This window comes from Lepus europaeus, chromosome 20, assembly GCF_033115175.1.
Source record: "Lepus europaeus isolate LE1 chromosome 20, mLepTim1.pri, whole genome shotgun sequence".
Taxonomy (NCBI): domain Eukaryota; kingdom Metazoa; phylum Chordata; class Mammalia; order Lagomorpha; family Leporidae; genus Lepus; species Lepus europaeus.
The window spans coordinates 9,093,995-9,108,527 of NC_084846.1; the positions used below are offsets into that span (position 1 = coordinate 9,093,995).

At 60.5% G+C, this 14,533-nt stretch overlaps 1 protein-coding gene across 1 annotated transcript; it reads right to left on the reverse strand.

The window, feature by feature from the left end:
- Window positions 1–1,844: 1,844 nt before the first annotated feature.
- On the reverse strand, window positions 1,845–11,400 carry FARSA (phenylalanyl-tRNA synthetase subunit alpha). The gene is made up of 13 exons (XM_062179307.1): window positions 11,224–11,400; window positions 8,202–8,339; window positions 7,992–8,090; window positions 7,778–7,896; window positions 6,466–6,558; window positions 6,250–6,378; window positions 6,039–6,154; window positions 3,990–4,074; window positions 3,803–3,902; window positions 3,506–3,674; window positions 3,331–3,408; window positions 3,117–3,231; window positions 1,845–2,716 (listed from the first exon to the last, which is right to left on the reverse strand). Exons 1-13 carry the CDS (start codon window positions 11,368–11,370, stop codon window positions 2,578–2,580), a joined length of 1,527 nt encoding a protein of 508 aa, XP_062035291.1. The 5' UTR covers window positions 11,371–11,400; the 3' UTR covers window positions 1,845–2,577.
- Between the last annotated feature and the right edge of the window lie 3,133 nt (window positions 11,401–14,533).

Consider the following 14,533-nt stretch of genomic DNA (forward strand, 5'->3'; position numbering starts at 1 on the left):
TTGTGGCGCCGGCACACCAGGTTCTAGTCCCGGTCGGGGCGCCGAATTCTGTCCCGGTTGCCCCTCTTCCAGGCCAGCTCTCTGCTGTGGCCCAGGAGTGCAGTGGAGGATGGCCCAAGTCCTTGGCCCTGCACCCGCATGGGAGACCAGGAGACGCACCTGGCTTCTGCCTTTGGATCAGCGCGGTGCGCCGGCCCCCGGTGGCCATTGGAGGGTGAACCAACGGCAAAAAGGAAGACCTTTCTCTCTCTCTCTCTCTCACTGTCCACTCTGCCTGTCAAAAATAAAATAAAATAAAATAATTTTTAAAAAATGCGCAGGCACAGGTGTTTGATGCATTGAAGATGCCGCTTGGTACCTGCTGATGAATCACTGGGTCCCTGCCGCTCGCGTTGGAGACCTGGATTGAGTTCCTGGCTCCAGGTTATGCCATGCGTGGCCCAGCCCTACCCAGTGTGCATGTATATGGGGAGTGAACTAGTGGAAGGAAGCTCTGTCTTTTTTTTTTTTTTTTTGACAGGCAGAGTTAGACTGAGAGAGAGAGAGAGAGAAACAAAGGTCTTCCTTCCATTGGTTCATCCCACAAATTGCCGCTATGGCTGGCTCTGCGCCGATCTGAAGCCAGGAGCCAGGTGCTTCCTCCTAGTTTCCCATGCGGGTGCAGGGCCCAAGCACTTGGGCCATCCTCCACTGCCTTCCCGGGCCACAGCAGAGAGCTGGACTGGAAAAGGAGCAGCCATGACAGAATCCAGCGCCCCAACCGGGACTAGAACCCAGGATGCCGGCGCCGCAGGCAGAGGACTAGCCAAGTGAGCTGCGGCGCTGGCCGGGAAGCTCTGTCTTTTAAATGAAATAATTAGGGGAAAAAACAACAACAACAACAACAAAAAAACCCAAGACCCAACCTCAACTGTTACAGAACTGGTCAGGTTCCAGTTAGGACGGCAGGGATACATTAGCATACAGTATTTTAGGATAAAGAAACAGTGAAACAAAACGTAGCCTTGGGTTTGAAGATGTGAGGACCACCTGCCCAGAAAAACCACCTGGATTGTTAGGACACACACACTGGCCAAAATCTAGGAACATATAAGCTCCTGTTGTGCCCTTTTTGGGAGCAAGCCAGGAGATGGAAGCTCTCTCTCTGCCTTTCAAATTAAAAAAAAAAAAAGTTTATTGCAGGGCAGGGGGCTGTGGCACAGTAGGTTAAGCCTCTGCCTGAAGTGCCAGCATCCCATAGGGCGCTGGTTTGAGTCCCGGCTGCTCCACTTCCAATCCAGCTCTCTGCTGTGGCCTGGGAAAACAGTGGAAGATGGCCCAGGTGCTTGGGCTGCTGCACTTGCATGGGAGACCCAGAAGCTCCTGGCTCCTGGCTTCAGATCAGCACAGCTCTGGCCGTTGTGGTTATTTGGGGAGTGAACCAGCGGATATTAAGACCTGTCTCCTTTTTTTTTTTTTCTTTTTGTTAACAGGCAACTCACTCGGACAGTGAGAGAGACAGAGACAGAGAAAGGTCTTCCTTTTTCCGTTGGTTAACCCCCCAATGGCTGCTGCGGCCGGTGCACCGCATTGATCCGTAGCCAGGAGCCAGGTGCTTCTCCTGGTCTCCCATGGGGTGCAGGGCCCAAGCACTTGGGCCATCCTCCACTGCACTCCCGGGCCATATTAGAGGGCTGGCCTCTAAGAGGGGCAACCGGGACAGCATCCAATGCCCCATCCAGGACTAGAACCCGGTGTGCCAGCGCCACAGGCGGAGGATTAGCCTAGTGAGCCGCAGCGCCGGCCTCTAACTGCCTCTCAAGTAAATAAAACTCTTAAATATTTATTACGTATTTATTTATTTATTTGGAAGAGTGACAGAAAGGGAGAGATCCTGCATCTGCTGCCACTCCCCGACTACCAGGTGTGGGCCATGCTGGAGCCAGGAGCTGACTCCATGTGGGTCTACCCCGCAGTGACCCGAACACTTGGGGCCATCATCTGCTGCCCTCCCAGGGGCACGCAGCAGGAAGCCAAGCGAAAGTGGAGCAGCCGCGACTCCAACCTGGCATTCCAGTCTGCACGTGGCTATAGGATGTGGGCTTTGCAAGCTGCGGCTTAGGCCGCGGGGCCACAATGCCAGCTCCCTTGTTGGATTCTTCTCTCACAACCTCAGTGTCTGCAGGCAGGAGGAATGCTGGTTCCTGGGGCCTCAGCGGCCACCACAGCCTGATGCCATGCGCTGGGGTGGGGCTGGGCTTTCCCTGTGCTCTGCCACAGAGCCAAGACCCACGCCCCCAAGCTGAACCACTGCTCACTCCAGGGGACCCCCACCGCTAAGGAAAGACACAGAGCTAACGTCCGCTTTTATTAGGAGGCAGTGGTAACCCTGAGGGGCGCCCCAGACGGCCCATCCTGGACGGGAGAAGGAGCCACCTGCTCTCTGCCCCCCCCATCCCAGCCCCGGGATGGGTGTGGAGGAGGAGGTCCGGGGGGTGGAGAGGGCGGGAGGGGGTGGTGCTGGCCTCACGGAGGCCTCATAAACACAGGGGCCAGGGGCCGGGAGTTCCAGAGCCACAGGGGCTGGGTGGGCCCGCGTCAGGCGGCCTCCTGGGTCCTCGGGGGCCCCGGCTCGGCATCCAGGCGGCACAGCGGGCTGTCGTACACCATCTGCAGGTTCACCTTGTGGCCCACCAGCTCGCGGATGTTGTTGATGCCGTACTTGATCATCGTCGGGCTTGGGGGGCGGGCCGGGGGATAGCACTAGGTCAGGTCGTGTAGTTCCCACCCCCCACTCCCTGCTCAGAGCCCTCCCTGCGGCCCCCAGGGCCCTGCACCACCCTCCTTCCAGCCATATGGGCCTCCTCCAATTCCCACCTCAGGGCCTTTGCACAGGGCTGCTGCCATCTGCCTAGAACACACCCTTCCCCTGTCTTTGTCCTGGCTCGCTCCGCTGCCGCCTCCCCCAGGCAGCCTTCCCTGACTACCTCCCCTCTCCTCTCCGGCCCGCCTGGCTTTGTTTTCGTCACAGCGCTTGCTGCGTGGGTGCCCTCTAGACTTGACTTGCTGGGTGCTCACTAGGACTCTGGCTCCCCGGGGCTGACTGCTAAAGCTTCCTCCACGAGGGCAGCACACACCGTTCCAGGGAGAGGCCCCAGGCGATGACCGATACGTTCTCCGGGAGGCCCATGGGCAGCAGCATCTCCGGCCGGAAGATTCCGGAGTTCCCGACTTCCACCCACTTCTTCAGGCCTTGGGGGTGGGGGGGAAACAGGGGCCCGCAGTGAACGAGAGAGGCGGGGCCTGGGGGCGGGGCCTGCGGCCTCCCTCCCTCCCCGCCCCGTGGCTGACCCTGGTGGTAGCTGAACACCTCCATGCTAGGCTCCGTGTAGGGGTTGTAGGCCGGCTTGAAGCGGAGCTGGGTGATTCCTGGAGACAGGCAGGCAGGCAGGCAGGCTGGTGACCTGGGAACCGCCTGGTGTCCCCCCCCACCCCCCGCGTGCCTCGGCCCTGGCCGCCTGCTCACCCAGTTTGGTGAAGAACTCCCGCAGGACGCCCATGAGGTGGCCCAGGTGGAGCCCGTGGTCAGCCACCACGCCCTCGATCTGGTGGAATTCGGCCAAGTGCGTGGCGTCCAGGGTCTCGTTGCGGAACACGCGGTCGATGGAGAAGTACTTGGCCGGGGTGAAGGGCTTCTGTGGGGGCGGGGGAGAGGGGGTGGGCAGCGCGGGCGGGGGTTAGGAGGCCCACAGGGCAGGGGGACAGCGGGTCCCACCCTGCAAACCCCACCCCAGCTCCACCCCCACCCCTGCCAGCCCCGCACCTTCCGCGCTAGGCGGTACAGGGCGCGGGCGCTGGCCGCCGTCGTGTGCGTCCGCAGCAGGTTCTTCTGGGCCTCCTCCAACTTCCAGTTGTACTTGTACCTTCGGGAGGGCGAGACCGGAAGTCCATGTAAGGGCTCGGGCGGGGGCCCTCCCCTGCAACCCCCCCCACACGCCTGCCTCACTCACCCCTGCGAGCCATAGCCGCCCTGGGAGTGCGTGCGTTTCACCCGCTGCACATAGTCCATGGGCAACTGGAGGGCCTCGGCAGGATCTGGGCGGGACACAGTGCGCCCTGGTCACTTGTCAGTGGCCTCGGCGACCTGATCGGCACCCACTCCCTCACCCTGCAGCCTGCACACCCGGGACTCAGCCGCGTCCCTTCTCTGTCTAGAACCCTCCATGGCTCCCAGCTTCCCTGGAAAAACAGCGCAAGTCCTCCCTTCCCACTCCCGTTTGGTCTCCCCCTCCAGGCGCCGGCGTTTCCTGACGATGTTTCAGCCACAGGTCCTTTGCACTGGCTGTCAGCTCTGCCCAGGGCTCTTCTTCCCCAAATATGGTCCCCTCCCTCTCGACTTCCTTAGGTCTATTGCTCAACCCAAGACCTACTGAAACGGACAGCTACAGAGGGGACAGCAGGGGATGCTGGCACTCCAATCGGAGTGGCAGCTGGAGTCCCGGTGGCCCTGTCCCTCATCCAACTCCCTGCCTTGCGCCTGGGCGAGGCAGCAGGTGAGGTACTTGAGTGCCTGAGCCCCGGGTGGAGCTCCTGGCTCCTGGGCGCTGGTCTGGCTCAGCCCTGGCTGTTGGGGCCATCTGGAGAGTGACCCAGTGGATGAAGATCTCTCGCTTTCTGTGTCACTCGGCCTTTCTGTATTTATTTACATGAAAGACAGAGTGACAGAGAGAGAGGGGGAGAGACAGAGGAAGATCTTCCACCTGCTGGTTCACTCCCTAGATGGCCGCAACAGCTGGGGCCAGGCTGAAGCCAGGAGCTCCATCCGGGTCTCCCACACGGGTGCAGGGGCCCAAGCACTTGGGCCATCTTCTATTGCTTTCCCAGGCCACAGCAGAGAGCTGGGTCGGAAGTGGAGCAGCCGGGACTCGAACCGGTGCCCATATGGGATGCCGGCACTGCAGGTGGCGGCTTCACAAATAAACCTTTAAAAGATTAAACTGACAGCCACGCCTTACCCTGCCACACACGCACACCTGTGCCCGTTCCCCCTGCTGTAGGTACCCCTGGCTGGCTCACGGCACTAACAGTCTTTGGTGCATGCAGGGGGGGTGTCCTCGGGGGAGCACATGCCCCTCTCTTTCCTGGGACCCCATTCTGGTGTCCCGCAAAAGCCCGAGATCAAATCCTGGCTCCGGCACGAACGAGCTGTGTGACGCTCGGCCAGGGACCTCCCCTCTCTGTGCGTCGTTTCCGAACCCGGCTGACTGTCACTTCCCGCGGCTGGCAGGAAGGCCGGGTGGCCATGACAACGGGGCCGTGGTGGCCTCGCCTGCCCTCCTGGGCGGAGGGGGCAGCCACAGCTGCCTCATTCAAGTGCATGTGGAGGCAAGGTCGAGGAAGGGCAGAAAGAGGCCGGGCTTGGGGATGAAGGCCAGGGTCGGAACAACGTGAGTGGAGGCTGGATGCTGTGTAGCCTGCCGGGAAGAGCTGGTGGACACAGTTCTTTTTTTTTTTTTTTTTTTTTTTTGACAGGCAGAGTGGACAGTGAGAGAGAGAGACAGAGAGAAAGGTCTTCCTTTTGCCGTTGGTTCACCCTCCAATGGCCGCCGCGGTAGCGCGCTGCGGCCGGCGCACCGCGCTGTTCCGATGGCAGGAGCCAGGGGCTTCTCCTGGTCTCCCATGGGGTGCAGGGCCCAAGAACTTGGGCCATCCTCCACTGCACTCCCTGGCCACAGCAGAGAGCTGGCCTGGAAGAGGGGCAACCGGGACAGGATCGGTGCCCCGACCGGGACTAGAACCCGGTGTGCCGGCGCCGCAAGGCGGAGGATTAGCCTAGTGAGCCGCGGCGCCGGCCGGACACAGTTCTTAGTGGCAGGCACAGCACAAGCAAAGGCCCTGGGGTGGGCAGGGCAGAACAGAGACTGGGAGGAACGTGGGCAGGATCAGTTCCTGTGGGTCTCGGTTGGCCACACCGAGGACGAGTGCCCTGAGGCTTCCGCCCCAGGCCTGGCTCCCTCCACCCCCGGGGGCTGGGGCTGGGACCCCAGAGGCCGGCCCACCTCGCAGGAAGAAGGTGTCATGCTGGTCGCGGGCAGGGTGCTGCTGGGGCTGGAAGAGGGCATCAAAGTTCCAGAAGGAGCTCTCGATGAAGTTGTCGGTGGGCATCTCGGTGAACCTGGGGGGAGGGGGAGGCGGCCTTACTGCCCTGCCTGCCCCTCCCCGCGGCCATGCTGGCCCCGCCCCTGGCCCCACCCCCCACCCCGTGCTCACCCCATCTCCAGGAAGATCTGGCGGAACTGGGAGCGGACTTTGAGCAAGGGGTGCAGGTGGCCGCTGTCCGGCAGGATGCCGCGGGCCAGGAAGTTGTAGGGCTTGAAGGGCAGGTCCCGCCAGGAGCCGCTGTGGAGGGAGGTGGGGTTCATGGGCTGGGCTGGACCTGGGGAGGGCTGCCCGCCCCGCCCCTGACACGCCGGCCCCGCCCCTCACCTGGCGATCATCTCTGGGCTCAGCTCCGTCTCCTGCTTGGAGACGCTGGTGCTGAAGGCGCTGCCTTTGCTCACCCAGTAGGTCTTCAGGGTCCTGTGGCCAGAGGCGGGGAGGGGATGGCGCTGTCACCTCCTCGGGAGGCCTCTCCCTTGAGCGCCACCCATTCAGGTCAATGCCCTCCCGGGAAATCGCTGTCACCCGAGAGCCTGTATTCTCCCTCTCACACAGTCGGTCAACACACACTTGCTGAGCAGTGGGTGCTGGGGCACAGCATTGGCTGCAGTCCCAGCTACCCTGCATCCCAGCCAGCTCGGGGCGGGTGCATTCTGAGAGGAGGCAGGGATGGTTCGCAGGCTTGGATCCCTGCCACCCACACGGGAGGCCCGGGTGCACGGAGTTCCTGGCTCCTGGCTTTGACCTAGCCTAACCCCAACTGTTGAGGGCACCTGGGAAGTGAACCAGCAAATGTTAGATTTTTCTCTCTCCTTGTTGTTCTGCCTTTCAAACACATAAACATTTTAAAAAACAGCCAGGGCCAGCATTGTGGCTTAACGCGTTAAGCTACCGCCTGCAGTGCCGGCATCCCAGGTGAGCACTGGTTCGAGTCCTGGCTGCTACATTTCCGATCCAGCTCTCTGCTGTGGCCTAGGAAAGCAGTAGAAGATGGCCCAGGTGCTTAGGCCCTGCACCCGCATGGGAGACCTGGAAGAAGCTCCTGGCTCCTGGCTTTGGGCTGGCCCAGCCCCCATCCTCGTCTCCCATGTGGGTGGCAGGGGCCCAGTGTCAGCCATCGGCACCGCCTGCTGGGGTCTGCATTAGCAGGAGGGTGGAATGGGAGCAGAGCCAGGCATGGAACCCAGCGCTGTGCTGTGGGGCGGGGGCACCCGAGCCGCTAAGCCAACCCCCCCCCCCATTCGGCACTCTGCTCCAGGGGCTGTTTTATAGATGAGGAGAACCTGTCTGTCTGCTGCAAGGGGACCTCAGGCCTGTGACGGCGGAGCCCCAGCTTGCCCCAGCCCAAAGGAGCACACGCGGGGCTTCCGCTGAACTCGGGACTGTGAAAGGCCACTCAAGGCACAAGGGGGTGGAGATGAGGAATGAGGGGCTTCTGTGGATCTCAAGGTGCAGGGGGTGTCAGGGTGCCCATCTAAGGTGTCCCGTAAGCAGAGGCTGGACACCGGAAGCTGCTTTACAGATCGATGGGAGGGTGCGTCTGCAACGATAGCATGTGCAAAGGCCCTGGGGTCATGGGCAATTAGCACCCTGTGCTTCTCAGCTGGGAGGACGGGCAGCCCCCCGTGGCCCCGCTCACACTTCCGTCAGCAGCTTCCTCTTCCTGAGCTCACTCCTCTCCTTCTCGCCCAGCTTCTCCGCCTGCCCCCTCTGCACCAGCTGCAGTCGCCGCTGCACCTCGTCCTCCACGCTGTCCACCTGCCACATGCACGCGAGGAAAGGCCTGAGGGGGCCGCGGGAGGCGGCGAGGGGCGCCCGTGGGCCCCGTCCGCCTGCAGGGGACAAGAACTCACCACTCGGAACACGCGGGGCCCGTCCGCCGCGCTCTTGTCCACGCGGATCCACTTGTTGGACATGGCCTTGCTAAAACCCACCTTACCACTGGGCAGCCGCTGCGGGAGGGAGGGATGCGGTGGGCGGGGCGCCAGAGGCACCTCCACCCTGTCACCTCCCTCACCCGGCCCCCCCACCCCGCCCCAGCCTCCTGGGGAGGGGGGCCCTACCATGAGCTCGCTCTGGGCCAGCCCCTCCGAGGGGACGCTGCGGAACACCCGGGCCTCGTGGCTGCCCTCCCGGGCGATCTCCTCGCCCTCGGCTGTCAGCTCCCAGTGCTTGGTGGAGCGAAGGGCGGCCTCGATGACCTGCAGGGGGCACGGGCAAGGGCGGAGATTAGGTTTGGATCCCGGCTGTTCTGCCAAAAGGCAGTGTCACAGAGGAAGAGAGAGACAAAGAGGTCTTCCATGCACTGGTCCACTCCCCAGATGGCTGGAACGGCCAGGGCTGGGCCAAGCTGAAGAGCCAGGAGCCAGGAGCTCCATCCGGTCTCCTTCACGGGGGACAGGGACCCAAGCACTTGGGCCATCACCTGCTGCCTCCCAGGTACGTTAGCCGGGGGCTGGATTGGAAGTGGCGCAGCCACAGATGCAGGCACTGCCAGCTGTCTGCTTAAACCTCGGGGTCCTACTGCCTTCCTGGTGACAGATTTTTTTTTTTTTGAAGGCAGAGTGGATAGTGAGAGAGAGACAGAGAGAAAGGTCTTCCTTTTTGCCGTTGGTTCACCCTCCAATGGCCGCTGCGGCCAGTGCATCTCGCTGATCTGAAGCCAGGAGCCAGGTACTTCTCCTGGTCTCCCATGGGGTGCAGGGCCCAAGCACTTGGGCCATCCTCCACTGCCTTCCCGGGCCATAGCAGAGAGCTGGCCTGGAAGAGGGGCAACCTGGATAGAATCCAGCGCCCCAACCGGGACTAGAACCCGGTGTGCCGGCGCCGCAAGGCGTAGGATTAGCCTGTTAAGCCACGGCGCCGGCCCCTGGTGACAGATTTTAAGCTCTCAGATTTCCTTCCCGGTTTCTGGGTCTACCTCTCACTGCTGGGAAGTGTCAGAGGAGGACCTGGAAGTCGGCATTTCCAACCAGAGAGCCAAGGTTCAAGGTCATGCACACAGGGGCAAGGCTGTGTGGGGGGCCCACGGCTCTGTCACCTCGGCAGACTTGCTTCACCTCTCTGAAAAATTTTCTCCTCCAGAAGAAGAGGAGGTGATGGGCTTTACCGAGAAGCAGAGAGAGAGAGAGGGAGAGAGAGAGAGGGAGAGAGGCCTTCCACCCGCTGGTTCACTCCCCAAATGGCCACAACGGCCAGAGCTGGGCTGATCCGAAGCCAGGAGCCAGGAGCTTCCTCTAGGTCTCCCACATGGGTGCAGGGGCCCAAGGACTTGGGCCATCTTCTACTACTTTCCCAGGCCATAGCGGAGAGCTGGATTGGAAGTGGAGCAGCTGGGACTCGAACCGGCGCCCATACTGGGTGCTGATACCACAGGCAGGGGCTTAGCCTACTATGCTGCGGCACCAGACCTGTATTGCTACTATTACAGTCATTAGGTAGGACCCTGTTAAATTGTCACCCTACAGGCCGGTGCTGTGGCGAAACAGGTTAATCCTCCACCTGTGATGCTGGCAATCCATAAGGGCGCTGGTTTGAGTCCTGGCTGCTCCACTTCCCATCCAGCTCTCTCTCTAATATAGCCTGGGACAGCACTGAAGATGGCCCAAGTCCTTGGGCCCCTGTACCCACATGGGAGACACAAAAGAAGCTCCTGGCTCCTGGCTTTGGGTCAGCGCAGCTCCAGCTGTTGCTGCCATCTGGGGAGTGAACCAGTGGATGGAAGACCTCTCTCTCTGTAACTCTGCCTCTCAAATAAACACATAAAATCTTTAAAAAATAAAAATCACCCTCTGTGACCAACACAAAGGCGTCATTCAAGGCGCTGTGGTCCCCATGCGCTGTTACTCTGGTCTTTCTCCCTGAAGGCTCTGCACACTGAATGCCCAGTTTCAGATCTAGGTCCTTTTTAGTGACAACGCTCAAGTTATTGACCCAGGAGCAGGTGTTGTGGCACGGCAGGTGGAGCCTGCAGCTAGCAATGCCGGCATCCGGTATGGGAGTGCCAGTTCAAGCCCGGGTTGCTCCACTTCCGATCCAGCTCCCTGCCAATGTGCCTGGGAAAGCAGCAGAAGATGGCCCAAGTGCGAGGGCCCCTGCACCCACGTGGGAGACCCAGAAGAAGCTCCTGGCTCCCGGCTTCGGCCTGGCCCAGCCCCAGCTGTTATGGCCATTTGGGGAGAGAACCAGCAGATGTAAGGTCTCTCGCTCGCTTGCTCTCTGTCACTCTGCCTTTCAAATAAATACATAAATCTTTTAAAAATAAGTAAATAGAATAAAATCACTGACCTACGCGAAGCATCAGCTGTCACATCTGTGAAATGGGGATAATGGCCATGCCATCGTCCTACAACTGCAGCAAGGACCAGACAAGCGAGCACAGAACACGCGCACTCCGTGAACAAACAGCCGCAATCCTGGCCTCGTGGATCGGGCCCCCGGGACACCGCACCTGCACCTGCTCATCCCCCCCCAACTCCAGTTGTCTCCCCACAGCCAGACACCAGGCCCCCTAGCGTGGGGGCTGTGCGACCTCTGACGTCACCCTACCTCTGACGTCACCCCATCTCCAGGCCCGCCCCTTATTAGACGGGGCTCCCAACCTGCTATAGCTCCCCAGTACCCCTGCCACAGCTTGTCATTCTGGCTGTGGTCTCTCTCCCCCACGTCGTCCCTTCCAAATCCCTGCTATGGGTCCCTCAAGTGCCCAGGCCTCAAAGATGGCTCAGCCCTGACTCGGCTGTCACTTCCCGGACCCCCAAGGTTGGGTCAGCTGTCACCGCTGGGGTTCCCTGCTCACTCTGGTCCCTTTCAGCATCCCAACCCCAGACCACAACCTCCACCAGGGCAACGAGCCCTGTGTCCTCATCCGCCACCGCCCGGGTCCCCAGCCTCCACACTACGCAGAGCGTGCGCCTCACATTGCAAATGGGACATCCGTGCGTCCGGGCCTCTCCCGGGGGTAGGCATAAACACAATGCACCGTAACCAGGGCTGAGGGGGCGCTCGGCCTGGAGGCAGGGCCTTCCTGGGACTTGCAAGGTGCAAAAAGCCAAGAGGCGGCCCCGCATCGCAAGCCCGGCTCACCTCGCCCAATGCCTGCAGGCTCTTCACGGCGCCCACGACCGCCTGGTGCTCCACGCCCAGCTGAGCTGCCAGCTCCGCGCTGTCCAGGCCGCCATCGGCATTCTCCAGCCGCCTCAGCAGCTGCTCCGCCACAGGACCGTCCGCCATGGCGGCTCCCAGCACGCTCGGCGTGTTCCAGCCTCGACCTGGGGGTGGGGCTTAGGAAACCGGAACCGGAAGCGGCGCCCGGAGCGTGTCGGCGCCATCATGAGTGTGTCGCGGGACGCTGTGCGGGGCCTGGAAGCGCAGCCATCTTGAGTGTGGCGACGCGGCCGCCAAATGGTGCAAAGGATTCAAGTCTCCACCTCCACCCTGGCTGGACCCGCGGCGTCTGGTTGACCAGAGAGGTAAAATGGACAACCCCAAAGTTAGAAGCACAGTTGCGCGTTCAGTTTCATGTACCCCCACCTCTAGCGGGCTGTGTGACCTTGGACTTCACCCTCTATGGGCCCCCCTCCCAACCTGATGCCCTTTGGGGATTCTGCCTTGTCCTAGCCGGGGGAGGGCGGTTGCACGGTGGGCTGCAGAGATTGTCATTCTGCTAATGGCAGCTGTCTTTTCAAAGCGAGGCCGGGTGGGGACTGGACTCATTTATAGAAAGGCGAAAGACAGCTAACGCGCCTGTGGCACCAGCGACCGGTCAGGTGCAGAGCTAAGCGCTTTGGATCTGTTATGTCATTTCTCCCCAGAGCTTTATGATGTAGGAGGGCACTGCAAAAAAGCACAGCAGTGAAGCCGCGTGGCGACACTCACAGCCCATACAGGAGTGCCTGGGAGCGAATTCCACCTCCGCTTCCCGTCCGGCTTCCTGCTAGGGTGCCTGGGAGGCAGCCGTTGATGACTCAAGTACTTGGGTCCCTGCCACCCACAAGGGAGACCCGGATGGAGCTCCCGGGCATGGCTCAGGGCCTGCTGCACCCGCAAGGGAGACCCGGATGGAGCTCCCGGGCACGGCTCAGGGCCGAACCTGGTGCACCCACATGGGAGACCCAGATGGACTTGAGACATCTTCTGCTATTTTTCCAGGCCACAGCAGATAGCTGGATCGGAAGTGGAGCAGGTGAGACTCGAACCTGTGCCTATATGGTATGCCGGCACTACAAGCGGTGGCTTTACCCGCTATGTCACAGCGCCGGCCCCTGGTTCACTCCTCAAATGCCTACAACCACCAGGGCTGGTTCAGACATAGGCCAGGAGCCAAGACCGCCGTCTGGGTCTCCCAAGCTCTTGAGCCATTGCCCACTGCCTCCCAGGTGCCTTAGCAGGCAGCTGGATCAGAGAGGCAGAGGTGGGACTTGATCCTAGGCACCCGCTGGTTCACTCCCCAGATGGCCACAATGGTCGGAGCTGGGCCGACCCAAAGCCAGGAGCCAGGAGCTTCTTGGGCCATCTTCTGCTGCTTTCCTAGACCATCAGCAGAGAGCTGGATCGGAAGTGGAGCAGCCGGGGCTAAAACCGGCGCCCATATGGAATGCCGCAGCTTTACTAGCTACACCACAGTGCCAACCCACCCCCCTTTTAAGGATTGTTTTGAGGGAGCCGGCACTGTGGCACAGTAGGTTAATCCTCCGCCTGTGGTGCTGGCATCCATATGGGCACTGGTTCGAGTCCCGACTGCTCCACTTCTGATCTAGCTCTCTGTTGTGGCCTGGGGAAGCAGTAGAAGATGGCCCAAGTCCTTGGGCCCCTGCACCTGCGTGGAAGACCCAGTGGAAGCTCCCGGCTCCAGGCTTCAGATCAGCCCAGCTCCGGCTGTTGCGGCCATTTGGGGAGTGAACCAATGGATGGAAGACCTTTCTCTCTGTCTCTTCCTTCTCAATGTTTGTAACTCTACCTCTCTAAGAAATAGTCTTTTGACTGGCGCCACGGCTCACTTGGCTAATCCTCCGCCTGCGGCGCCAGCACCCCGGGTTCTAGTCCCAGCTGCTCCTCTTCCAGTCCAGTTCTCTGCTGTGGCCTGGGAGGGCAGTGGAGGATGGCCCAAGTGCTTGGGCCCTGCACCCGCATGGGAGACCAGGAGGAAGCACCTGGCTCCTGGCTTTGGATCGGCGCAGCACACTGGCTGTAGCGGCCATTTGGGGGGTGAGCCAATAGAAGGAAGATCTTTCTCTCTGTCTCTCTCTCTCTTATTGTCTAACTCTGCCTGTCAAATAAATAAATAAATAAATAAATAAAGTCTTTAAAAAAAAAGATTTATTTTAAGGAGCAATAGAGAGATAGAGGGAAAGACAGAGAAAGAGAGACAGATCTTCTATCTGCTGGTTCACTCCCCGAAATGGCCGCAACGGCCCGGGGCTCGGCCACTGCTAAGGCAGGAACCTGGAGCCCCATCTGGGTCTCCTATGCTGGTGGCCAGGGCCCAAGTACTCGAGCCAACTTCTGCTGCCTTCCCAAGGGCCGTTGTGGGAAGCCGAGTAGGAAAAGGAGCTGCGCCTCTGATGTCAGCTATGCAGGCAGCGGCTGAACCCCTGCGCCACAACGCTGGTCCCCGAGTTACTTCTTCTTTCTGTGCCTTTAGTGTCTTCCCCAGTGGAGATGACATGACTTAAGTGACATGATGTCCACACATGTCCTTGCTGATAGTTCACTATACACACACACACACACACATACATATATATGTATGCGTTTATTTGAGAGACAGAGCCAAGGGGGCGGGGCCTGAAGCCAGGAGCCTGGAACTCAATCCAGGTCTCCCATGGGTGGTGTGGCAGGGACCTAAGTACTTGAGCCATCGCAGCCACCTCCGAGGGTGCACATTAGCAGGGAGCTGATATTAGAAGCCAGAGCCTAGGCACTCTCTTATGGGACTTCGGCATTTAGAGCTGGGCCAATCCGAAGCCAGGAGCCAGGAGCTTCTTCCAGGTCTCCCACGCAGGTGCAGGGGCTCAAGGACTTGGGCCATCTTCTACTGCTTTCCCAGGGGTACTAGCAGGGAGCTGGATTGGAAGAGGAAGCAGCCAGGTGCCCGTATGGGATGCTGTTGCCACAGGGGGAGGCTTGGATTTCTGTGCCAGAGTGCCAGCCCCCTAGCAAGTAGCTTTTAAGTTGGGAGGAAACAAGATGGTAGTCCCTACCCTCCAGCAGGAAGTTCCAAACCCACGTGTCTTGGGCAGGTCAGTAGTGGGCCTGGGAGTCAACTTGGACTTGGCCATCTTCCTGGGGGGGGGGGGGGCAGGTGGGGTGCTACTGTTTGGGAGAAAGAATAGAGCCTCCTGGTCCCCCCAAAGATTTGTCTTTCTTCCTCTTTCTGGGTCTCCCCTACGGGCAG